A 27,068-nucleotide genomic window follows, 5' to 3' on the forward strand; every position below is an offset into this window, starting at 1 on the left:
GGGAAAAAAAATAAATCTCAAGAGAGGAACATCCAGGCCATTTCGTACCCCTCATGCCCCTTGGTTGCAGAAATGTCCCTCCATCACCACAAAGAGGCAGTTTTTTCTTTTCTTTTCCCCCCTAATGCTCTTAATGTGATGTATGTGCAGTAAAAATGTCTGGGGCAATCTGTAGCCGCAGTTTGTGGTGTTGTGCACTCTGCCGTCGTGTGATTAACTGAAAAAATCATCAATACTAATGGTCTCTAAATTACATGAATGCCACAGCACAGCACGTGTACTTTAGATGTCGGCGGCTCAGTGGAAGTACAGGAGAAATCAGTTGTGTCGGGTTAACACTGTGATTTACTTGGCGTTGATAGCTCAAGCCTCCCAGGCACTGCACCTTTTTAACTTGAGGAGTATGGGGGGGGCATAGGTTGTACTGTACTGTACATTGCCTGTTTGTGCATGCACTCTCACACACACACACACACACACGCTGGCACACACTAAAGATCACACATGCGCTCCACTGCAAAATCCAGGTGCACTTTGTTGTTCTAAACTTTATTGCTTTCACCTTCAAGTCGTACAGAAAGTCGTTATGCAAGACCCAGTCGAGCCCACACATGTCCACGGCGGCGCTGAATGTGCCTGGGAAACATGAAAAGACAAAAAGACGAGTGTATCATGACATGGATTTGGACTAATGGTATACTCGCTGCTTCTGTCTTATCTCACAGAGCTGACGTCGCTGGACTTCATCCTTTCCCGTGACGGACAACAACAGCAACTTCTCTCCCTTAGGGTGAGTACTGGAACACGACCCCTCCATGTCCGTCTGTCAAAGAATCCACAACCTTGAGAAAGATTAGAGCGGCATTAACCGTGTCTCCGCGAGGATGAGTGTTAAAATGAACAGTGACCTACTGTAGATTCTCATGCTCGTCTCACATCTCAGAATAAAACTCTTACAAGAAAATGTCTTGGAATAAAATGATGAACCAATTTAGTTTTTTTTTTATATCAGGACACCCACTGTATCTTTGGTTGTGTTATTACAGTATAGTTAGCCCCACTGTGTTTGGGTGATTGTAGCAGCCAGCCGAGGTCAAGGGGCCTCCATTCCCTCTCAAATGTAACAAATCTTCATCTTGTCCACCTTGATAGAATTCCCCCTCCACTGGGCAACCTTTCAGTTGTGCCTGTTTGGTGTTCACACCCCAAGGATTTTCAATCTACTCCAGTTTAGAAGTTATGATATGCATTATGGCCGACAAATGTGGGCAAGCTCGGATAACAGTCTCTTTTCTATTTATTTTGTTGATGTCTCGATTGAGATTTGTAGCGGGAATAGAGCAGGACAAAGTGAACAGGGTTTATATTCGCTTTAAACTGATGTTAGTGGGCCTTCTCTCATCGTTCTGCTGTTACATTTCATCTTATTTTTTCCATTTTTCTCTCCTCCTAGGATGAAATATGCACATGCATGCTCTGCGCCCGTAGAAAAAAGCAGACGACACGCACTGTAAAGTCCAAAGCGGTAAGTGAAGGTTCTTTCATTGTCCTTGCATATCTGGTGTTGGTGTTTTCTCCCAGATTATTGTGTCGACTGCAATGAGCCACATCACTCGTGCGTGTTGGTGGGGCTCGGCTGCAGAGCGACACAGTGCTGGGTGCTGAAATGATAAAAACAATAGAGCCAGGTGTTTAAAAAGTAGGATAAAAATAAAGATGATATGGTCTGGAAGGTATTAATGTGATTTTCAAAGGAAAAGAAGGCGACATACACAAGATGTTCCACATTATAATTTACTGCTTCACGCAGTGTAATGGATCATAAAGTCATATATTTTATTCAGTAAAACAAAGAAGTATTTTAAATCACCATTAAATGTAAATTAGAGACGGTTGTTATTGCCAAACTTTTTACACCATTTGGAGTCATTATGATTAAAACACCATAATTTGAAAAGTTGTTGCGATGTAAAAGCTTAAATGTTTCTAGTATTAAATGATTTCAGAAACATCTACTTTTATGCGTTTCTAAAGCACAATGTTTTAACCGAATATTAAATAACGAGCCCCTCTGAGTGAATTTAATGGGTGATTAGTTTATATCCTTCAATATTTACTCTTTGGTCATTCGAGCACCTTATGCAGTTTCTGCAAACTTGGACACGATCCACCTTTGCTAAACTAATGATACAAGGTGGTGTTTGCTACCAGGTCAGTCCGCAAATGAGTGTGAAGAATGTCGGGTCACGTAATGAGAGTCACCAATTAGATCTCCAACAAGACTAATTTGGCCTTTTCTATCGATTGGGTCTCTCATCACGCATCCATGCTGCACACACATTTCCAAACGCTTTCTGGCAGGCATGGGGATGGAAAGGGTTCAAATTTGCATCCACACGTGGCATCGAAGAATCAAGTTTTGCAAGAGTTGTTGTTTAACTAACTTTATTTCGATTTTCGGGTTTACTCTGCATCCAAATGAGGAAAATCGATTTTTCTTACTGCCCATCATGAAGCTGTGCCTTTGAGGTATCGATATGATGAAAGCGAACGGGCCGGAGAAAAGATGCTGAGTGGCTTGGCTGTAGAACCAGGCCAACGTCCCCTCGAGTCCTGTCTTTCCTGGGAGAAGCCCAGTCCAGATTTCCAGTTCCACCTAAAAGAGATTGAAATAGTAGCTCTTAATTTGTCTAGTATTCGGTTAAATCTTCAAAGATGAACTCTTACCGCATATCTGCTGGCCTTAAGAAAAAGTCCTTCTAATCATTCCGAAAAAAGTGTTATTGCCCCACCACTGCAAGCTGCACTTCCACTGTAGACGTATATAAAAAATCTACAGCAATTAAGTGTAAGTCTAAATAAGCGGCTCTGAACAGCCCTCTGCTCACATTTCCAGTTAGGAATTGATTTCTTGTCACAGATCAGAGACCTCTTGTCATTCCCTTTCCAATCCTCAAATGGTTCCTCTGAGCCCCCGCTAACTGCCGTCCCTGCGACTGGGCAAACAGGGGGAACCTCAACGGGTCTTTACCCTGGGCACTCGGAGTGGTCGCGGGGGTAGAGGCAGGAATCAAAGGCACTGGGATCACTCCCCATTGGTAGCCTCCATTGTCTGGCTGATTTGGGATTGGTAGAGAAGGTGGAAACTGCAGGGTGGGGATGTGGAGATCAGGCAAAGCAGCCCGAAGCAACCCCCCTCTTTCTTTCTAATCTTTATCCACCATTAACCCCAGTGCCCCAGTGAGTGGCTGGGATCAGGGCCATTGGTCAATCCCCCATTCACCGCCACCCAGAATATTTTAAAGTTAAGCCCCCTTCGCTTAACAAAAAAGTCTTACTCATCAAAGGTTTACTTTCCCTTCCCTGCCGTCCTCTTGCTCTCACTCCCAAGGATCTGCTGCCGTTCTTCACGCACCCTTCTCTCTATGGTCCACTGTTTTGTCTTCCCACTTACGGAGGGGGAGGGAGTGGAGTTGGAAGTTTTGGAAGTTCCCCAAGTTTCCATAATTCAGTTTAATGAGGTTGGGTTTGGGGTCTGCTTGTGTCCTGCTGTGAGCAAACTGGACCGATGACGTCCTGCCCTCTCGCTGATCTCTCTCGGTTTAGGGGCTGTCCCGTTTTTTTAAATAGACTCCGGAAATTTACTTATTTCTGCTGAGGAAATGTTTTTCACACCTGATAGCTTATTTATTTTTTGTCCTCCTCTGCTGGTGGGAACACCTCCATATGAAACCAAGTCGGTCCAGTCTCCCCCTAGTCTCTGTCAGGTGTTTACCTCGCACCAGTCTGATGTGAAAGAGAACGACTGAGCGATGGAATAGAAAAACAAGAGGGTGATGTGGAGGGTAGATGGAGAGAGGAGTGTAGAAAAGAGATTGCATGGAGAGTGTTTGTCCAGAGTGCACAGTTGCCATGAGAATGGCGACAGAGGCGATAAGGCTCCGAATGAGTATCACCATCATTCCTTAAGGAGAATATAAAGAGGCTCAATGAGTCTATTGATCCGTCTATCTCTGGCCAGGCCATCCCTCTTTCTTTCTTCTATTCTTCTATTCTATACCTTATACCTTTCCAGTTGTTTCTAAAATTCCAAAGCTTCATGCAATTTTGCAGAGGAATGCGATTTCTGGAAGTTTTCATTGGACAAAGGGTGAAGTTGCCCTTTGCAGAGGTGGCCTCAGCGTACTTTGGGGCCCCTCAGGTATTCCTCTATGTGTCCGCCTCGTATTAGAGATGACTGATACTCTGGAAATGACTGATTGCAAACACTGCATGCGCCGGCTTAATTTCTATAAACGAGCGGGGGTCTCGTGTTTCACGTGTTATTCTTTCCCCTCTGCAATTTAATTGGGGAAATCTCGGGTGCAGGAGCTGGACGCGATGGCATCTTTCCAAGAGCACTGAGATTATTGTGAAACCCAACCCGAGGCAGGCATGACATCAGAGCCGGCTGACACCGGTTTGAACTCCTTATTTCAGGTGGGAAGAATTATGAGTGGCTTCATTTGCAGGTGATCATGTCCAATGAATCAGTCGCACACAGTCGGGCATTCTTTTCCCGAGGTCTGAATTCCGGTCGTCCTGACAGATTGAACTCGTGTGTTATCGCCAAACTGTCACGCAGCCTAATTTTTCAGCCTGCACACGTAGCCCCATGTTTATGTTAGCCCTTCACAGTGCAGTGCTTTATAGGGATATTGTGATTATGAACTAAATCTATGCATTTTTAACCCACTGGTGACTTCTGTTTATCTCAGGGACTGCATATTATATTACAGTGCATATTTATTTTAAATTGCCGACAAATCAGTGCCAATAATCGTTATTTTAGCGTTGTCATTTTTTTTAATGGATGTCTGCTTCCCATGAAAAATAGTTTCTTGTAAACACATCTTTGGGCTTTAACTTTATCGACCAGGACAGTCAACCACCTTTTTAATGGCTTTTATTTCTATCTGGTGAGAATTGCCTGGGAATATTCCCAGCTTTTGTACGGTCTCGGCAGGCAGCTTGCACCAAATAAATATTTTCTGATACTTTGCGGTTAGTTACGATTTGCCAGTTTGACACCTGATTTTTTCGGTGGGGTTGTAAAACTTGTCATGTTTGTTGTCATGTGTCACTGTCCCGGTGTCAGTGCATGTAACGAGGCTGCGTGACGTGATGCACGTGTATCAGATGTCCTTGTCTGAGAATAACGAATAATAATTAACCTTGATGCACAATGAATGATTTTGATCATTCAATGTTTTTTTTGTTAATGCAAATATGATAATTATAATAATGATAAAAGGAACAAGCAATGAAATGGGACTTTGATTGCCATGGCAATGGGGGAAGGTTTTGGGTCAGCCTTTATATGAACCTCAGAAGCTGTGTTGTGGTCAAATAAGTAACTTTCACGAATTTGATTAAAAGGAGGTTTAATCAAATCAAATATTAATGTAATTTAAATCTTTGTAATGAGATTTTGTCAGATGTGTTTTTAAACAGTTTAGTATCATAAAAACCTATCGGTTGAATATTCATATTTTTGAAAAATGACATTTCTTCCCGCTCTGTCTCTCCTCCACCTTTTCTTTCTCTTTCCAAGTAAAAGTTTTCAATCAAGCCACACGGTCACAGCCAAAGAGAAAAGCTTTTAACTAGAGGCAACAAGCCAAGTCCTTTGTTCATAATGATCATTTGATCGCAGCTTGGAAAGTGATACAGGCGAAAGCCTACATGAGCTTTGGAATCTGACTTCCCCATCACAGACCACGAGCCCAGACAGTGCAACTGTTCCTACCTGGGTGGAGGCGAACTGGGCAGAAAGCATCCGCGTGTGTGTCGACGAACACACACTCACTCACATAGCATGCTCGATTTGGGTCATGGAGCTGACAGACAGTGGAATGTGAATGTGTGTATGTTGACAAACTCCACTGCACTCTGAATGGGGTTTGTGATTACACCTCATCATGCGTGCTGCATCGGTCCTGTTCCCGACCACCGATCCTTCCCCCCCCCCTTCTCTCTATCCCCCTCGCTGCCACTCTCGTCCCTCTCTCTCTCTCTCTCTCCCAATTTCTCCCTCTCTCACCGCGGTGCCTCCTGGGCAATCATGTGGTCACACTACCTGACTCCTTGCTGCTCAAGAGTGCAGTTGACAAAAACAGCCCGAGGCCCGTCATGTGGAAAAGATTCAGTCGGCACACAGCATACATTCAACACCCCCCCACCCCCCTGCCATCCGCCCACCCACCCTACGACTCCTCACTTTCTCCCACTAAGTAACCGAAGCACCGGGGTGTTTCCTTCTTCTGCTCACCTGTGAAGGGAAATGTCTTCCCTCCTGTCTCTCTATGCGTGGGTGTGTGTCTGTTTGAGAGTGGATATTTTTGTGTTTGCAACTTTTTTGGCCACGGAGCATGGATGCCGCTTTAAACAGCCGTGTGCATAGTGTGTGTGTGTGTGTGTGTGTGTGTGTGCTTTCGTCAGCTTCTCCCTCTCCTGGCTTCTCTTTGTCAGTTGAGTTGCACTCCTCATGTCATGTAACATAAAGCTGGAGGTCAGTGAGCGCTCTCAGCTGTCAGTCAGCCTGGTGGTCCTGGCCTGTCGAGCTGCTCACCTGTGTTTATTGGACAAGACGGACTCCGCACTACCCAGGGAGAACACCTCGTCTTCCTCCCTTCTGCCTTTCTCTTTCTCTTTCTCTCTCCAGTCCTCTCTCTTTCATTTGTTTTTGTCCATTTCTATCAATCCCTTTGTCCGTCTTCTTCCCTCCTTCTCCCCATCACTTTTTATTTAGCTTCTCTCTTTTTAAATCCACTGCTACCTTTCCCCCCCTCCTCCCAGATTCTTCTCCCTGCCGTCCTATATGGTTTATTTCTCCCCTGCTTCTCCACTATCCCTTTGTTTCCCGTCCTCCCCTCTTCTCCTGCTGTCCGTTTTTATTTTGTATTATTTTGGGAGCTCTTTGTCGGCCGGTTCGCTTTAAAGCCGCCCGGTCTTTTTCGGTGGGCGGTGCTCATCTCTCCGCCGCACCTGGCTGGGCACACCGCAGCTCGACGACTGATTGAAACTTGTGTCTCCAAGTTGCTAATGTTCACTGAAGCATTATATTGTAGATAAAGTAAATAAACCAGGCTGCCATGGGAGAGATCTCTGTGATAGACTGTGGTGATTGACGACGCACACATGGAGGCTTTCACATACACACACACACACACACATAAACAGACACACATGGGCATCGAGTGATTGGCTGAAAAGGCGTCAGCGATGTTGAGGTGTGAGGGAATCAAAAGTTTAATGTTTTTTTGAGGAGAAAAGTAACACTTGGATACAAGAGCTCGCCGTCAAGCGACTGCTACAGTCAGTGCATAGTATATAATGTCAAATGTCGAATGTAAAGGACATTTATTTTTTGCTTAACCAGATACAGTAGCTTTCACAGACATTCACAAAGTTATTAACACACCCTTCGCCCAAAAAGCGAAGCCTTAAACTTCTTTTTATTCCCTTTCACTTCATTCCGTAACCCTGTAATTATACTTTTCTTTTCACGATTTCTCTGAAACCTTTGTCAGTCACTTCAATTCAAGCGATTTTTTCGCAGGTACGACTTATTAGCCGGGCTAGTTCGCGCGTCGGGTAAAAGCGCCGGTCGACTCTTTGAGTTTTTGAACCCTTGTCCAGTGAATGATCCCTCAGTTTAAGAGCGCTCGCGAGGCGGCCGAGCCACACGTCGAAAAGAACCCCCCCCCCCCGCATTCATATTTCCACCTGGCGTTCTGTAAAACTCCCCTGTGTTTGCCGCGTTTCCATTCTGTGCCGTAAAGTGGTATAGATGACATGGTAATACATTTGCTTTGTGCCCTGTGATAAATACTCTACCAGGTCTTACTCACTCCGCTGCTTCCGAATGTGTCCGGACAGCGGCTGCATTGTCAAAGGCGCGGGGGGGGGGGGGGGGGGTCATTCAAAACGCGCTCTCCCTCCCTTCTGCCTTTTGTCGAACATTTCTGTGCGGGTGATAGTTTTCTCATTTATTTAGTGAATAGTCGGCGGGGGTGAAGAAGAAGAGAGTTTTTACATTATGGAAATGATGGAATGGTTTATAATCTCCCACATATTCATCACGGCCGACATTGGACCCTTGTGATACCGTCCTCCATTTGGCCATTGTTCCCGCTCTCTTTGCGCGTACTGTTCGCCCTCAATGGGCCAGGCCGGCTTTTTAATCCTGTCTCTCTTTTTGGAATGACAATGTTTACTAGCTATCTTTCAATAAGGAGCCAGGAGCGTGACACGCATCCCTCTGTCAGGAAAGGCTGCGCGAATGGGCGCGATCCGGCTACAAAAGAAAGGTATTGTTAGCCGAGGATGGGAAAGGAGGGGACGGTTTTTCGAGAAAGCGACTGGACGTTGGGCGGATGCGTGACGTGACCCCGTAAGCTATTTTGAACTTTTTAACCTGACTGCCATGTCTGTGTACGTTACTTTACAGATAAAAAAAATAAGCGCCGCACAGGCCTGTCCACAGAACAACACACGGAAATGACAATGTCGGGTAATTAATGTACGTAAGCAGGGATTAGGGTTGTGGATGTTGACAGTGAAGTGGCTCTCGGAGCCCGTGTTAAACACACCTTTTGTGTGGATCAGACACATTCCTGCAAGACGGAAGATGCTTTTACACACACCCACTTCCCTCACATTACCCGTGTCATCAGCTTATTTTTCTGGCTTATTTCCTACTGTGAAAGGATGCACAATCTATATATACACGAGTTTATGTGAGTGTCCATGAGAAAGGACCCTTCTGATACTGTTAATGCAAATCCGTGCTTTTTATTTTCCTCCATTTCCTTCGCCCCCTCCAAATAGTTTACCCGTCAAGTCTTGACAGCATTCGGTATTAGCGCCATAGCTGCTAACAGGCATTAGTGTGTTTTCGCTATTGTGTCATGCACTGTTTTCGTAGCCCCCCCCCCCCATCCGTTCCTCCTGCGTGCGTCTCCCTCTTTGGTGCCGAGCCGAGAAAATGAAAAACAATCGCTGCGACCTCCAGCGACCCCTCCTGACGCGCAGTCAGTTAAATGGTTTGTAAGACGTTTAATTACCAAATGGTATAATCGTTATTCATCTCATCATTAGATGTATGATATTAAGTGAATTGCCTCCCCTGGGTCCCCCGTGTTTCACAGATCAATAGATTTAGATGGGGCTTGGAGGCGGGGGGTGCGCGTGGCCAGTTAAAACACTTCTGAGACCCCCGATATGAGCGCATCGCATTGTTTCTGTGATGCACAGTGGTGACATTCACTCATTTATTTATGCAATTAGCTTTTATATAGGTTTAATTATGGTAATTTCTATGTCTGCGACCAGGAATGGCTGCATGTGATTTGAAGAAAAAAATGAGGATTTCCGGCTCCGGGGTTTATTTTGATGGTGAAAGGACATGAAACAATGGACAAGGTTATGGCACTACACACCTCATCGGCTGAGTGCTTGCGTTGGCACTTTGGGACACTTTGTTGGTATCGCACATTGTTTGAAGGCATTGTGGAGATTGCTAATGCAACGTGTACACCTCCGAGGCCCCGCTAGCCCGCAGCCTGATATCGCCCCTATTCCCAGTGTGAACACGACTGAGTGGTGATCGGGGACTTGCTGCACCACAAGCTGCTATTCACCGCAGCCTGCACTATACCAGCCCGAGTTAATTGTCCATTATCTACTATTATCTAAGCTTTCCCTCTCTGTCTCTCCCTCTCCCTCTTTTATTCTCCCTCACTCGTGATGCCAGCCGTTACCGTCAGTTTCACTCAATATGCTGTATCCACTCCCTTTTCCCCCCCTTCTACCTACTCTAGCTGCCTCATACCACTGGTGTAGCCAGGTCCAGGGAACTGAGTTCAAATAGTAATAATGATTCCCTTTGTTCCTGAGGTGCCGCGAACAGGATTCTGAAGATGGAAGTCAGCAAACGCGCCATGTTCATTTCTCGTCTTATCATCTGACGACTTTAGTGGCTGGTGCTCTTGTGTCAAATATTCCCATCCAGAGTAAAGATTAAAGATAATTTAGTTGCAAAAATGTTCATACATGTGCAGAATAAATTTCAGTTTTAGAAATTATAAATAGTGAGGGCTGGATGACTTTGTCTTATTTCTTTAATAAATCGATACTATTAATTAAAGTTCAACTCTTCTTCTTCTGCCATTAGTTTGATAAGGTGATAGATGTATCTGCTGAGGAATCCTCAGAAATTTCACTTGATGGCACTGTTTTCCTTCTTGCTCCAGCTGAAGCAACAGGGCATGTTTTATGTATGCTGGGCACAATGTGAAAAGCCTGGCTCTACCACTGTGTGTGTGTGTGTGTGTGTGTGTGTGTGTGTGTGTGTGTGTGTGTGTGTGTGTGTGTGTGTGTGTGTGTGTGTGTGTGTGTGTGTGTGTGTGTGTGTGTGTGTGTGTGTGTGTGTGTGTGTGTCCTTTTCTCTTTCCTGTCCCTGGGCACCAAGAAACGGGCAGGAACACTGGCAAACAATAAAACCAGGCACTGTACGACTAAAAAAAAAAAAACCTTTGCGCTTCAGATGAAATTGTTGAAAAGCAAGTGCACATTGGCATCTACTGTACAGCACGTTCATTTTCTCAATTTCTTTGCTTGATGCTTCTTTGAACAGTGTCGTCAGGTTTCTTAAATCTCGCCTGCTCAGAAGATGTAACGTAAAGACGTATAATGTAAATTTGAAAAAAAAAAAAAAAATCTAGGTATGTGTGTCACTGTTCAGCCGTTTAAATTGATTAGATTGCATTCCTCCTGTGCTGCCAGGTGTTTCTTCAATAATTGCATCAACAAGATGATACATATAAGGCCTGGAGTGTTTCTGCAGTTGATTTAAATCCACACCTTCCTCTGAACTACTGCGTGACCACACACACACACACACACACAGAGACATTCACACACACACACATGCACAAACACACCTTTTTACAGGCTTTCCTTTTTTAAAAATAATTTAGAAATAAATAAAAAGTATTAAAGCGCAGAATTCATTTGAAAGGTACAAACAACTGCCCTTTGAGCATTACTCTCCTTTAACAGGGGGGGGGGGGGATTAAAGTGAGTTTAAATAGGGGTTGGATGGATGGATGGGGGGTGTGCAGGGCGGTGGGGGTCAAGATCATATTAAGTGCTCACAAAACGAACGGTTCAGCGCGTTGTTTTCCGCCGGCCCTGCCTCATGAGCCGCCTGTAAAGATGCGATACATCACGGTGAGGAATAACCAGGGCTCGTATTTCGGCGTCACGCGCATCATAAATAAAGGTGTGCCTCGTATAATTGAGGCTCGTGCGGGGGGAACGCGGCTGGAGATGAGAAATGGAAATCTGTGTACTGGTAAATAGATAATCACACAAAAGTAATTGAGGTTTTCAAACCCCAATCTAGTCTGCCAGCGTGAGCTCGTTTGCATGTTAATCACGTCGGTGATTTCCCTTCATCACAGGGAAGTCCGCACACACTTCCATAACCGGCTTTTAATTGCATTTAAAATGTCACAGAGGTGGAACACATGTAATTTAGCCAGAACTGTGTCCAAATTAATGGGTACTACTGAGACGCTCCATTGGACAGGGTTGGAAATGAGAGAGGCTGTCCATTGTTTGGATCTTTATTAAGAGATGCCGCGGCGTTCCACTCGCCACGATAACATCTCTGTACCTTTTTTATTTGAAGTGTGTATCAAGACTTCAAAAATGAAAATCTGACAAGCATTTTGTGAACGACTTAACGCTACAATAGATGCCAACTTGCTCGCAAAATAAGCCCGACGGATGGACGTTTTTTGAAAAAAGGCGTAAAAAGAAAGAAGAGGCATCAAAGTCGAAGCGTTGGGGTTTTAAAAAATCTGAAAGAAAGGGAGGCATAGTTTATTTTCTTTCATCACGAGGTGTTCTTTAGCGTATAAATTACCGAGATGATGTTTCCACAACGCAGCTTAGGGCACTCCAGAGAGGGGAAACCTGCAAAACAGACCTATTGAATTTTTCATAGAGGTGGACCATCAGGAGCAATAAGCCAATACTCCTCTTCCCCTTTTCCAGATGCCTTCCACACCACTGTATCTCACCCAGCACCGAGCCCCTCTTACTTCTTTCAAAAAAGAAAAACTTCTGCCGAGACCTACATGAAAGGAAGGAACTGTTGAAATGTTAATTTTACCATCTGCTGTCGAGGCCTGCTACCTTTTGTGTGTGTGTGGTGTGTGTGTGTGTGTGTTTTCTCCCCCCCCACCCACCCACCCACCCCATGCCTTCTTTAATTCCCAGTAGTTCTGTTCTGTTTCATGAATGTGCTGCTATTTTGGCTGTTTGAAGTCATGGGGTCTCAGCGAGCGTGGCTTTGACTGGCTGGAAAAATACAATGCCACATGGCGGATGGTGGAGACTGTCCCGTTAGTTTCCTGTTTAGGGCCCGCTCCCTCCTGGTTCACCCTGTTTTTTCGTATATACCAGTCCCGAGGTTCCAGTTACGCTCCCATGCCCACCTCCTGTACACAGTCAGTCAGTCAGTCTGTCTGTCTGTCTCCTGCCCTTGCTCCTTGCTCCCTTCTCCTTCCTCTGCACGTCTTTGGGGACCTATTTAGTCTGTTTATCTTAATGCTGAGGATTTTAATCACTCGTTTACAAGACCCCCAGCACCCTTTATCTAATAAAAGTTTTTTTTTTTCTCGTCTCGGCACACATTATTGCTAGTTTTCCAGTAAGCTCAATAAACCCCAGCAAATCCAAGGTAGGAATGAAATCCTCAGCAATTGCGTTTTTCTTCAACATCCCCCCCCCCCCCCTCCCCCTTTTCCATTTTTCTTCTCATCACAAAAGTTGACACTTTTTTAAAAAGCAAAAAGTGCATTGCCAAGTTTGCTGTGAAGATTTTGCCAAATGGATAAATTCCATTGTGAGATTTGATAGTTGGCAATTAGGGTGAAACATCCTGTGTGCATAGAGTTGCTTAGCATTTTCCTTGGCCGGGACCAGATTGTTTAGTCTGCTCTCATTGTGAGCTGTTTCTGAGCTGCAGTTGACGGTTGTTTGCAGAGCGCTGGGGGAAAATGTGAGAGGGGCCAGTGCCTTTCTCTATTTATTTATTTTCCCCCGTCCTTGGAGCTGGAATCTGATTTGTGTTCATGTTTCTCTATTCTCTCTGAGCGGTTTTTAAGTGTGGCTGCTGAAATCTAGACTCTGTATGACCTCACTGTGCAGCCTGTGTTTCATTAATGACCAGCCCTGTGGTTTGGGGAGAGGAATATTTTTCATATGACACCGCCTTGCATTAGCGTGGAGCGGCAGCTGCACAACCACAAAACCATCCAATTTTGTGGCTTTGAAAGGTGTGAAAAGTTCAGCTCCCTATAGCAAGCCGTGCCTTTATAATTATATTCAGCGTATGCAAGAGTGCACGTATATGTGTCAAGGAGCGGAACTACTGGAGACTTGTAAAAGAACCCCCCCCCCACCCAGAAAAAAGTCACCTGCTAATGAAACATTTGTCTTTCATTCTCCTTGGCAACTTGTAAAATAAATAGTGGAGATGTATTTCAGAGTAAGACGTTTACACACTTACAGATTTGACATGGTACGCCTCGGAGAAGCCCGCGATAATAATAAGCAGAAATTCAAAGGGGAGTAGAGGTAGCATTTTGACAGCTTGATTCACTTTTAATAAATATTTCATTTCAACCAGGTTTTATGCTTGTTTGGTCCCTAATACAAGCATGTCTTTTTAAGTCTCCCGTTTTTTTCCTTTTAAGTGCCACATCTGGCATAAGAAGTATTTCTCCGCAGATTGATTGATTTCCCAGGCTTTGTTGGAAGGGACTCACGCAAGCCGCACAGCAATTGACTAAGAAGCATGCAACAATCCACAGACACACGTAGCAGGCCCCTTGCCCCTCCCCTCCCTGAAAGGAGAAAAAAATGGCCCAGACACTAGACTACTGTAACTCCGTTTGTTACCTTGCAGGATATTGAATATCCCAAAAGGAAACCTCAGATTTGTCCCGTCGCAAAAACAAAAGAGACCTTGTGCTGCCGCCCTCCTCTTCTCCTCGCTTTCCCCTCTCACGTTGAAACCATACTGGTACAATCATCCTCACACAACAAACAGGACTTCTCACAGTACAGCATGCATGATGTGTATATTTCCAGATAAGTCCGAGGCCATTCATCACGGTACCCTCCTATCCTGGCAGCGTTAAGTGTTGCGTTGTCAGCTTGAAGGCTGGAGGTGGAACGGGGAATAGATTGAGGTTAGTCACCGAGGCTCAGGGAGAGTGAACAAAGGAGAAGATTACCTAATAGTCCTGCTATGTATTTGAAGTGGAGCCTGCTGTTTGTTTGGGAAGGTTCAGGCCTGGATGTGCGGGGAGATGTCTCGCAGGCCGCTGACGGGCACTTTTAGGCTGTCAGAAACATCCCCTTTTTCCATTTGTCTTCCTGAAGAGATGGCAACAGGCTTCGGAGGAGGAGAAAGGCAATACGGGGAGAAAGTTAATGATGTTTCCCAAGTTAACCACAGTGTTGCCTCCAAGTATAACTAAGCGTGTTTGTGTAAATCAAAGAGTCATCTTTGATGATGGCTTCACTAGCGCTTTAAGCCACAGAGACGCGAGCTCTTTAATGAGTCTGCTCTCGACTTGTGTTTGTTAGTAAACAACTGCCTTGCAGGGTGTCACCGAGATAAACGTATTGTATCGCGCTGGCACCAGAAACCAATTCATGGTTGCGGCGCAAACATCATCAGCCGCGGTGTAAACGACATAATTACATGACAAGGCTGCGTTAAACCAAGACAGGGATACTTTGTGTGCATCTGTGGGTAATTTGTTTAATTTGTTGTACAGTTTTCTAAGATTACTTATCAAGAGAGTGTTTCTAGTGATCCACGCAACACGCTGCGAGAAGAATACATTTTCTGAACAAAACTCTTTATTTTTCGATTGAAATTTCTAAAACGTAAATTTCTTCCCCTTAAACCACTTTATGGACAGCTTCTTAAAATGGTGTCGCTTAAGTTCCTACCTTTCTTAATTCTGTAAATTGCACACTTCCTTTTCTCCCGTGATCCCAAACAAACAGTCACACCCCCCCCCCCCTCCGATTCTCTGCATCCCTTCCAGTCTCGTCTGTTTTGATAAATTGTACATCTCGTCCTAATTTCAAAGTCATCAGCGATTGCTTCTTTGCCACTCAGAGCACTGAACACGGACAGCTTTTAACGGTAGTGAGTACGTCTGATAAGTGGCTCAATCCTTGTACTAAACCATTTTTACTGAAGGTTTAATAGCTACCGTATAATGAACTATAATGTATTCTCTCCAATTCCAAATTTCCTCTAATGCTGTCCTTCTGCTTTAGCCGCAAAAAAAGCCCATCTGAATATTATTGTGACCAGCTTTTTAAGAATACAAATCAATTGCACGATTTTAAGTAGTCGGATTCATGCTTTTGTCGTAACCCCCCCCCCCCCCCCCCCCCCCCCCAATGCCAAATGGAAGGGTGCTTGTATAACTGGAATAGCTAACCAATTTCAAAGTAGTGACATTTTTCATCCCACAGATGATTCACTGTGTTTGTGGTACATCATGGTCACTTCCAAGTCAGCGTGTGTGTGTTCATATAAAATACGACTGTTCAGCTGCACATTTCAGCCTAGTTTGAACTCATTGAAAAGCAATAGGCTTATGAATCATCTTGCTGTTCCAATTTAATGGAACATACCTTTTTGACAGCGTGTGCCGGCACATCATCAAAGTGAGAACTTCCAAAGTTCCGCTTAACTTGTTGCCGAAATAGTTTCTCGTTTTCAAGAAAATTGCGGCGCGCCGAGTCTGGAGAAGTGTATCAGGGAATCTTCCCCGCGAAGGGAAAAATTGCCACTTGCATACTTGTCTTTGACCAATGTGAAGCCCTCACCCACTCCAGGGGAACATCTGCTGTTTAGGAAGATATAAAGGAGTAATTTTATTACTCGGTACATCTCCCCCTCAGAAGCCATTTCATTTCTCCTTTCAGCCTCCACAGAAGCCTTTATTTGATCTCATATACCGGAGTGTGACTGCCTCAGACTGGTTGGACTCCGTTTATTTTCATTTGGAAAACACATTAAGTGTTGGAGGGGTGGCACATGGATGGAAGAGGGGAGCAGGGGCTTGTGGCGTTGGAAGGGACTCAGGCAAGTTTCTCTGTCACATGTTAATGTCCTCCTGTGGCGAATGTCCCCCCCTGTCCCTGGTTTGTCGGGAGCCAAACTTTATCAAGACAAATCATTCAAGTCCTCCTCCTCTCCTTCTGGCAAATACTTCCTTGCAAGTAACGGTTAACTTTGCATCCATACGGTGAAACTGATACAGCTGGATACCCTTTACTCGCCGCTTTGAAACTGCAGATCATTGAGAAACTGTGCCATTTATTAGGCAGCCCACTTAGGCAGCCCAGATGTAGCTGGTCACTTGAGAGGGAGACGTCCTCATAAACTCTTAAGACTCAGAGTGGGCGCAACACCTAACCAGAGTCAAAATTACCCCCGCACACACACCCACACACTTCCTTAACTTCCAAATCTCTGGCTCTTTGGTAAACCCAGAGCCGGTGCAGCTGTCTGGTTGAGCCCGAGACCTTTATAAGAAGAAACGTTTCCTGGAAACCTTTCTCCCTCCCCCCCTCGCTCTTATTTATCAGTGTCTGCCTGTAGCGCCGATATCCTCTCCAGCCCCGCGGCTGGTGACAGCGCAATGAAAACATTTTCGGGAAAAGTGTTGTTTCAGTGCTCCGGAAGTCCCGCTCACCTTAGCAGCGCCTTCTCTATGTCTTGTCTGTCTCTGTTATTTTTTTTTTTTTACTGGGGGGGACGGAGGGGATTCATAGCCTCTGCTGGGCTCAGTTCCACACGATGAATTACCTCCAGATGTAATTCCTGTCCCCCCCCGCCCTTCGCCCTCAAATTAGTGGCTAGTAAAAATTAGGTTTGAATTAGCCGCGGTGTGGAGAATGGAAGTTTGAAATTTCCCCATAATGAGTTTATTATTCTTCGCTGGAATGCCATTTTCCTGAATTAATTTGATCAGAGTATTTCTTTTTTTTGGTGTAATTTGTGTCCAGCTGAATGGTGTTTCAGTCATGAATGGGTAGCCACTGTGTCAGCAGGAAGTAAGAAGGCCAAGGTGATGGCAGGACGCCCCACGTCTCCGATGATCCCCCTGTTATCCAGCCCCCTTTTCATTGCTACTTGCAAACGCATCAACGGGATTCCTCGGACCTTAGATAGTTGTTGTTGCATAGCGATATACAGGTGTTGTGCTCTTTTGATTGTCAGTGGAGCTTGTCTTGCTGCCACTCAACTGTGTAGCCGCGGTTCTGGGAATGATAATGTCTTTGGCAGAGGTGGAGACGCTACAGATCACTGTCGTAAAGAAGGGTTTCATTTCATCCCTCACAGGAAGTCCCACTGTTGTTTCTGGCGTTTTGAGCCGCTTCTTAATGACATCTCAGTGGCCGGGAACATTAAAACACACAACAACTGAGTCGCATTTCCCTAAATAGGAATCTAATTTAAAGTGCAGCTGCCTTTTCTATATGATAATATCTACTGCTGTGAAGAAAGGGAAGTTGTCTCCCGCGCTCTACTCTTTCATCTAATTCCAATCTGCTTTATAACAGGTAAACTGCTGTGAGCCGCACTTGCTTGTTTAAATTTACCCGGCTCAGCCGAGCCTTTGATTTCAGCAACTCGTTTAATTCAAATGCACTTTTGAAGAAAAGCTATTTTTTTTCTTCTTTCTTTTTCTCATTTTAGTAAAGGGGGTTGGGCATCGGTGGCAGCTGTGAGAGTGGGAAAATAGGAGGCGGCATTGGAGTGCCAATTTAACCTAGAGTGTCTGTCGCATGTCTACAAGCTCCTTCGCTTCAAGAGGCCCGGTCAGCTTGAACTGCCTGACTTCTGTCATTTCGATCTCTTTTTATTTTTCTGCTGTAATGTATACTTTAATTCCCGGCCGCCTGCTGTCTGCAGGAGCAGCAGCAGCGTCGGCAGAAGCAGCTGGAGGGGAGGCGCAGGTATCATTATGCCTGGGAGAGGCACCAGCGGAACACTGCTGAGTGCTTCTACGTGGCTCCTCGCCGCTCGTGTTGATATTTCTGGGCCCGGGCGAAGGCACAGGCTAGTTTATTTTTCAATAGCAACCCGAGGCTTGGGCTTGGCCGGAGAGGGAGAGGGCCCCGTTAGCCCCCTCCGCTGCCACCCACCCCCCGCCTCCCCCCCCGCTGCTTACTGGGACTGTTGATATTGAGTCAAGCAAACACTCTCTCAGGGATGTCCTGTTTGGCACTCGGCCAAAGTCGCAAATGGAAGTCACATGTGGAGACTCCCAGAGGAAGGCAGTGAGGCCTCGATTCACACCCGACGCAACTACTCATTTTTCCCCTTGTATAAGTTTTATTAAAACCAATACGAAAACATAATAACCATTTATACACTAAATGACCAAACCTTACATTTACGTCTCATTCGCTGGGTTAGAAATTTAATATTTTCTTCTGATAACTGCAATTTTATGAAGAACAAACAAAATACATTTTTTTTATTACTATTGTGATTGCAATAATCAACCCCCCCCCCTTCACCCCCTCTCCACTTTCATCCACTCTTCAATTATTTATTTTTTTTCCTCCGGTAGTGGAACACATATGCAAATATATTTGGACACCGTCATTATCAGGCACTTAATAGGCATTTCATTAGGGATTTTCTGAATGCACGGTGCAAGGCAAGTTGCCATGGATACCCCCGGTGCTTAAGTCCAGTTTATTAAAATGGTGCTGCCTTCCAAACCACTTATATAATCACCGGTCCGTAATGGTCTATGCTCTGTGGCCATAAGCAACATATCGTGTGATCAGCGTTGCCCAGGACTTAAAAAAAAACCCTCATTACACCTTATTTCTTTTTTTTATATTTCTTTATTTGCAGGCAGGACTAAGTGGCTCATGAACTGTGCTTGTGGAACATTGTGTGTGACGACTAATGAAGGGTGCTGATGTGCGTGCTTCATTTCATTTACGTGCAGTGTTGTGCTCTCTGGAAACACTGGTTATCACTGTGTGGGAGTTGTCAGGGGCCGTTGAGCATATTTTAGCAGATGATGAAGTCACTTGATTTTTTTTTTCTTTTTTTCCCTGTTACTTAAAAGTGAGAATGGAGGACGGAGCAGTGGAGTCAGATGGATAACCTCCCATCATTCATGTACTTGTGCTCCAGTAAATACAAGCCTGACATTGGCAGGGAAGCCTCAGTCGTCTCCTGCAGGCACCTTTCTCTTTGTCTTTTGTTCTGATTCCACTTATATATTTAAGAGGTCACAGGTTTTTTTTTTACGTTTCTTTTTCTTTCTCGAGGATTCACTGTTCAGCTGATGGTCGTGGAGGGGTTAATCTGTAATGCTGAGGGCTGATGTGCCGCTCGATGACGGACCTCATGGCAGGTGGCTGGTAGTCTGTGGTGTCCTGGTAGCACCGGAGTGATGGTGGCAGAAATGACGAGGGGGAGAAGCCGCTACATGATGGTTGCTTGACTTTGCCTAATGCCCCAGAGGCGGTGCACTTCATGGCGGTTTTAATTGAAAATTAATAGTTAGCGGTGGAGTGTGTGCGGGTGAGATGAGGGCGGGGGGGAAGCGGCATTCGTCGCCATCGTTGTCAGGGCGCCGCGCTGCATCTCGGATCCCCCCCCCCCCCCCCGCTTCTGCTGCTGCTGCTACTGCCAGGGTTGGTAACCAGCTGCTGCCACCATCACCCCTCCCCGCCATACCCACCACACATGTCGATCCACCGCCGCCCCTGTCACAGCCACCCCCTACCCTCCCCTCCTCTCTCTCTCTCTCTCTCTCTCTCTCTCTCCTCTCACTGTTCTGCTGCCACCACATCAAGACGCTGGTGGGCCTGTTTGTCTCCGTTGACCTTGGCGGCAGAAAGCAGTGGGAGAAAGAGACGGGGGGACGAATACCTGAAGGGAGGAGGAGGCACGCGGTTGTCACAGATGTGTCGAGCTGGGCCGAGCGTTCGCCCGAGTGGAGCGAGCGTTTCTAAGGCCAGGGGCCTCTTGTTTGTCTTCTCCAGTGAGGCACTGGGAGCAGTTTATTAAAGGGGCTGGAGGAGGTTCGGAGCCTGAAGCCCTCGGAGCTGAAAGAGAAATGGTAGAAATTATTGGCATAATGTGGATGCTTAGAGCAATTAACAGCAGTTGTATTATGTTAGCTCTCTTTCCCTCTCTCTCTCTCTCTCTGTCGCTCTGTTTTTTTCACTCTCCCTCTCTGTCTCCCACTTGCTTCTCTCCCCTTTTCTCTCTCTTGCTGATTGTTTAGTGTTTACGCTCGCCGCCTCCGAGCTCAGACAGTTGGCAGTAATAAAAATGCTACATCTTTTGCTCTCCTAATAATGATATCATAAGGGCTGAAATATGCTCCAGCTGAGCCGTGGAGATAATGTACTATTCAGAGCCTGTTAAATCATGCCAGTGCACCAGTCAGAGCCGCGAGTTCAAGTGGTCTTTACCCCGCGCTGGGGGCTACATCTTTTCCTAAATAAATCTGTCATTGTTGCCCTGGGTGCCTCTCCTTTAGAAACATAATAGTTCTTGCACTCCCTGTAACCTCACGCTGTGGATGCCTGCGTCCTTGCACACGTGTGAGTGCGTTTTATTTTGCGAGTTGCAATTCAGACAGATTTAGACGTCTTTTCTTTGCATTTGATTCTGTGTGTATGGCACAAACTTGTATTTAAAAAAAAAAAAAAAAAAAAAAAAATCCCTTCTTGTGCTGAATCTCTCAGGCCCATGTGGCACACGGAGTTGGTGGCAGATGGACGGGCTTTCTGCATCTGCTGTGTGCAGACTGGGGGCTTTGTACTCGTCTCTCCTGGGGAAGACCGAGCCTTTCTTCTTGCCAGTAGATTCCTGTCTGTTGGAGCGACTAAGAAAAACATCTGTGGCATGCAGAGGAAGAGAGAGAGAGAGAGGAGAGAGAGGAGAGAGAGGGAGAGGGAGGGAAAGAAAGAAAATTGATGGATTGGCAAACACCAGTAGCCTTAAATGTTTCATCTCCTTGCCTGTTGTGCATTGTTTACAGTTGCGGGGGGGGGGGGGCATGTCGATACATCACGTTCAGCACCCATTAATTCAGCTTCTATAGCAGGCGGGGGGGGCTGACTGGTGGTGTGTGCGGTTTCCTGTTAAAGATATTAAAGTAATTCATTAGGAGGAACTTGTTCAAACATCTCCATCTTCATGAGGCACATCTGCCTGGACACGTTCTGACTTCAATGAGAGGCAAATGACGATTTCCTCTCTAAACGTGGCAGTGGAATATTTGTTAGTTTGTGTTTTCATTTTTGTTTTCTATTTCAAAATCTTCCCTTCCTGTGGACTCACAATGGAGAGAATGAGTTTTTGTTCTTTGGCCAGTTGTACAAAAAGGTGTTTAAAGTGTAAACGGTGGCATCATCTTAGCACTTTGTCCGAAAAAGTGAGCGAGCGTTGGACATGTGGAGGTCTCCCCGAGCCCCGAACCTCTGTGGTCTCCCTCCCCTCTCGGATCCCTCTACGAAATGCCTCCTCTGAACCCCCCCCCCCACCACCCCTCCTCGCCGTTACACACACACGCTCCGTTGCCAACTCTCACCACCCCTCCTCCTCCTCCTCCGCCTCCTCCTCCTCCTCCTCCTCACGACCGGCCCCCCTACCCCACCGATCAAGCGAATGGTTTTTGTGTACTATTGGTCCTCGGGCGTCAAAACAATCCAGCGGGGCTGCCTGACTTGTTTTAATTAGGCAGCACTGAAACGGCAACTGTCTCTCAGACGTGACCAGGCAGAGGTGCTCTCTCCACTACTGTAAATACCGCTGTAAATACTTCTCCGCTGATGTCTTTGACAGTAAGCCTCAGCTAGTTCCTCACTTCTCCTTTTTTTTTTTTTACTTTTCCCCCCCTTTCCCCCACTTTTGATGCTCTTTTCCACCGGTGGCATTTCCATCCCCTGCTCTTCGTCTTTTTTTTTGATGCACGCGAATGCTTCCAGTCTTCTGAGAATATTTCTTCAGATGCTTCTTACTGGGCAGAAGGGATTTCATTTCTGTCATTGTTTTAAAGGTAGGTCATTTCGTCTGGCACTCTCTCCTCCGCGGACTATTTGTGACTTTGTTTGGCCGTGTGCTCGTGGTGCTTTGTGATCGCTTGTTACTCGGTAATGCATGGATGTGAGGAGTGGTTTTGAGAGTCCTATACAATCCGTGCCAGAGCTCCGCGTGGAGGCTTCAAACAGCCGCTTAGCCCTTTACTAATCCCATTCAGGCTTTTTTACATCTACTCACACAGACACACACAGGCACAGACACACACACACACACACACACACACACACACACACACTATTGGAGCTGAAAAGGAAAGGCACTGAATTGCACTAAAATAAAGCCAGACCCACGTACCTCGGCAGCGAATGCACCTCTCGTAGCAGCGCTCCGGCTCTTCTCCTGCCTGCGTTTCCCTCTCGTACAGAGAGCCAGTCCGGCAGGTTGTGTGTCTGAGTGTGTGTGTGTGTGTGTGTGTGTGTGTGTGTGTGTGTGTGTGTGCACTTGCATGAGAAAGGGAGAGAGAGGAAGAGTAGCAGATGTGCGATAAGAGCGAGAGCAGCGCGGAGCCGCCTGGTAAGCAGGGAGAGGCGGCGAGCATCCTGCGAGGAGTCCCGGTGCTCCCCGTGTGAAGATCCCCTCACACTCCCTCACATGCTGCACACACACACACACACACACACTTCCATTCACACACAGGACCCACCCACCCACACACACGCACACACAGGAGTACTCTACACACACTTCCTCTCACACACACATGTTTTCACATTGTTTTTATTTTTACTTACTTTTAAAAAGTAGCTGATATGAATGAGTAGAAGCAGATTTAGGGGCTAAATGAAAAGACCGTAAAATAGAGATTTAACTAATCAGTGTCACATCTCCTGTTGAAAATAAATCAAGTGGGCGAATGAAATGATAAGTAGTGTTTCCCAATAATTGTGATATATTTCATCGGTGGCAGGCAAAAGAAATGATGGCGTAATTATTTCCAGTGTGGAGAGAGAAAGAAGCTCCCGTGTCTCTGTCATAAATTTCCATTTTGTACACTAACCCCCCCCTCTTCCATTCACACACACACACACACTCATGTTCGCCCTCCACTGTCCCCTCTCTCCCCCAACTCAAGCCTCTCCTATCGGGGCCCGCACGTCTGACCCACACAGGGGGCCCCCGGTCGGTAATTGCCCCGGTGACAACTGGAAATGATAGAATAATTGTCAGGAGAGGCGTCTGGGCTTTCATTCTCTCTATCCTTTTCTTTTCTTTTTTTAAAGGGGGGGTGAGGGTGATTTAAGTATGCATGAATGGCATGGCAGTGGCGAGGCAGCGAGAGAGGGAGAGGAGAGGAGAGAGGGAGCGGAGGGGGGGGAGAGAGCTGGGGAGAGGCGGGGGCTCTGGTGGTGGTGTTGGGTGGCGGGGTGTGTATGTGGGGTGGGTGGGGGGGGGAGCCGGCTTGTTTATGATGCCATCCCCCATAAACACGGCTGAAGTGATGACACAGATAGTGTTGCCTCTCCACGCGGTGACACCAGTCGACTCGGGGCCGACGCTGCGAGACACCCTCGGCAGTGGCAGTGGCAGGGGCAAGCTCTCTGCTCTCTCTGGTCAAGCTCTCTGGCACTCCTCACTTTCAGGTAAAAAAAAAAAAAAAAAAAGAACAGAAAAAAGTAAGGCAGTCTCTGTCCATCCATCCCTCCATCCCTCCCTTCATCTATCCATCCCTCCATCTATCCATCCATCCATCAATCCTCTTGTCAGTCCGTAGTCCTCCGGGCTCTTGGCTGGTGTTTTAATGGTTGTGTTTTATTGCCGGGTTGTGTCGCTCTTCCCCGTTGGTCGTCCCACTGTGTAACCGTGGTCTGCGGGCTCTGTTAATCTGCTGCTTAATTAGTGCTGATGAATGGCTCAGTGTGAGTGCCTGTGTGTGTGTGTGTCTGTGTGCGAGTGTGTGTGTGTGCGCGCATGCATGCAAGCGAGTGTGTGTGCTGATGTGGCTTTGTGTGTCTGCACGTGTGTGTCTGCACGTGTGTGTGTGTGCGTAAACTCTCACTGTGTTAATTCCTGTTCTCGTTGAGTCTTTTTTTTACACTTTTGCTACTAGTTTGCTGAGTTAATCATTGATCATTAAATATCAAGAGGACAGATTCACCACTACGGTTAAACAGAATAAAAAGGGCACAGCCACTGTAATAACCTTTCATACGCTGATAACAATTAAATATTAATCAGCTGCAGATACGTGTGTGTGTGTGTGTGTGTGTGTGTGTGTGTTTTTGAGAGGGCAAGGCTTTTACTTGGAAGTTTGACTTATTTGTTTTACTCCCATCTTTTGGCGTGGGAGGAAGAGAGAAAAAAAAAGGTCTTTGGAGGAGACGCTTAGTTTGAAGAGGAGAGGGGTCACGAGACTGATAATCGGTGAAGCACTAATTATCTTTATCAAAGACGAGCGGGATGATTTGTTTACTTAAATATTGATGAGGGCGAGCGAGGCATGGTATTGGGCTATTGTGGGCATATTATTAACATTTCATAGGGCTTTGTGCTGGAATGCGAAAGGGACTCCTCTTCATAATTTAATACCCTAATGCATAATGAGCTATGTGATTAGCTCACATGGAGAATTGGCCAAACTCCATTTTGAAGGCAGATAATTTACATTGTTCTCCAGAGTCTGGCGTATAATAGGTTCTTTAGCGCAATAAAATTAAATGCTACACATTTTATATTTCAGCTTACAAATCCCCCTGGCGATATCCCCGTCTTCCTCTCCTCCCCCCTTTCTCCACATCTGTCGCATTCTGCCTGATAGAGAAACCGATTCTTTTTTTTCTCTTTTTCTGTTTAACTAAAAACACATGTTTACCCACATGTTTTATTTAGAACGCGCGGCAGCCAATTAACACTGTTCATTAGTGGCGCCGCGTTATTTGTTTTGAAAGTTTAACCAATCACTTTGTTATGCTAATTGTGATGTAATTTAATTTGAGTCGCCGTAATGATGATGCCGCTATTATCCACATAAATGATGCAGTTAAGCAGCGCGGCCTCATTTGCATGTGCTTGAAGGGGGGAAGAGAGGCTGAGGGGAGCCGGCTCACCCGTATCACTCTGCTTTAATTTTCCACCTCTGTTCACTCCTGCCCTTTGGGTCTTCCCGGCCTGTCGCTGGCTATTGATGATCAGCACTTTTATCTGAATTCTTTTTTGTATTCAAATGACAAAAGAGGCCTTTATTTTGTCTGCTGACAAATTTGTAGAAGTGCAGTGTCGGGAAATTAAATAATGGGAAAAAAAACGAGACTATTAAAAAATGCAAATGATTTCTCATCTTTTTATTTTTTTTAAGTCGACGTTTCAAACATTAAATGAACAATCGATTCGTGAGCCCCCCCCACCACCACACATGCACCTGCACTCCAATGCATGCCCCCCCTCTCATTTTTACTGGCCCTGTTTTTGATGGTCGTGGGGGAAAGAGTGGCTTCTTGAATTCAACATTTCCACATCAAAGTGGTGCTTTGTTGGCGAGGGCTTAATTTTTAATCTGTTGATTCCATCGTCATCTTTCTTTGCTTCGGACATTTTATTCAGATGTGTCTTTTTTAAATAGAAAGTTGCAGACAAGCAGTCGGGCACTGCACTCTGTCTCCAGTCTGTATATATTTTTTTGTTCAATCAATTTCTTACGAGGAGCGGGGGGGGGGGGGGGATATCCTTTCTTCAGAGCAGTTTTTAAAAGTCCCCAACTGGGCATGGAGAAAGTGTGACTAAGCCGGTGGTAAAGATTGCCCCATTATCTATTTTGTCGTTGCTTTGACTTTTGTAATTTTGCCGTGGAAAGATTTTTTTTTTCCTCCTGACCAGTCCCCCCCCCTCTCCCCCCTACTGTTATGCTCCTAATTGGTTACATAAATCTTGTCTGGTATGAATGAGGAATGTTGCGGTGTTGTCAACTGCAATCTTCACCCTTATTTACCAATTCATTAAGATCTATCGATGCAGGACTGCTGAGGGGGAATGACAACATAAATCAGAGTTGGAGACATAATGGCCCTAATCAACCAGAAATAACTGGAAATGTCACAATGAGCTATGTCTCTGTAGCCGCGCCGGCCGCGGCTGGCTCCCCGCGCCTGTCCGCTGGATGTGCCGCGCTGTGGCGAGGACCCAGAGAGTCAGGCCAGCGACTGTCATTACCTCCTCGGAGTTTTCTCTTCTCCCCGCGACAGCATAAAAAAAGAATTTGTCCATTTTCTTCTCCTTTTTTTCTCTACAGCTCGTGCTCCGTGTCAAAGCGGCTAAGTCCTGATTGCTGACACAGAATATAACGCCTCTTTTGCGAGTGGGAAAACTTCCCCGCGAGAGGTCTATAAATACAGGCAGGTCGGAAGTACCCCTGCGTTCGCCGGCGCACCTCCTCTGCACTCGGTAAAGATGATTGGATGAGACAATGAGGCCTCCCCTCTTTATAGGTCAATTAGCCCTGATTAGGTGGGCCGAGTTAATTAATGGAATTGGCAAATATGCAAATGAGAGCTGACTGATCAGCCTTCGTCACTGTCTCGCTCGGGCGCGTGCACGAGCCGGGGCCATCGCCTGCATCAGCAGAGTGAGGAGCCTGATGGGTAAAAATGTAAATGATATGGGACGAGCCTAAATGCTGGAGGAAACTCTCCTCCTCTTTTTTACTCTTTCTGCGAGGTGTGTGTGTGTGTGTGTGTGTGACAGACACGCACATTTAATCCTGTAGCACTGTTTTTTTTACCGTAAATAAATAACTTCTTATATATATATTCAATTTAATCTTAAACTATTTCTCCAATTTTTCACGAGTAATTGGATAGTCCGTGTACAGTAACTGTTTAGCCATTGTCGTATT

The 27,068-nt window shown here is 45.8% G+C and overlaps 1 protein-coding gene across 1 annotated transcript in view; it reads left to right on the forward strand.

Moving 5' to 3' along the window:
• Nucleotides 1-518: 518 nt before the first annotated feature.
• Nucleotides 519-27,068, forward strand: part of foxp2 (forkhead box P2) — a 93,852-nt gene continuing 67,302 nt past the window's right edge. The window contains exons 1-2 of the mRNA XM_053415384.1: nt 519-790; nt 1,454-1,525. Of these exons, the coding sequence (XP_053271359.1) occupies nt 692-790; nt 1,454-1,525 (171 nt within the window). The 5' untranslated portion in view covers nt 519-691. The remainder of the gene's footprint in view (nt 791-1,453; nt 1,526-27,068) is intronic.

The sequence above is a fragment of the Pleuronectes platessa genome, chromosome 22 (genome assembly GCF_947347685.1).
Source record: "Pleuronectes platessa chromosome 22, fPlePla1.1, whole genome shotgun sequence".
NCBI classification, from domain to species: domain Eukaryota; kingdom Metazoa; phylum Chordata; class Actinopteri; order Pleuronectiformes; family Pleuronectidae; genus Pleuronectes; species Pleuronectes platessa.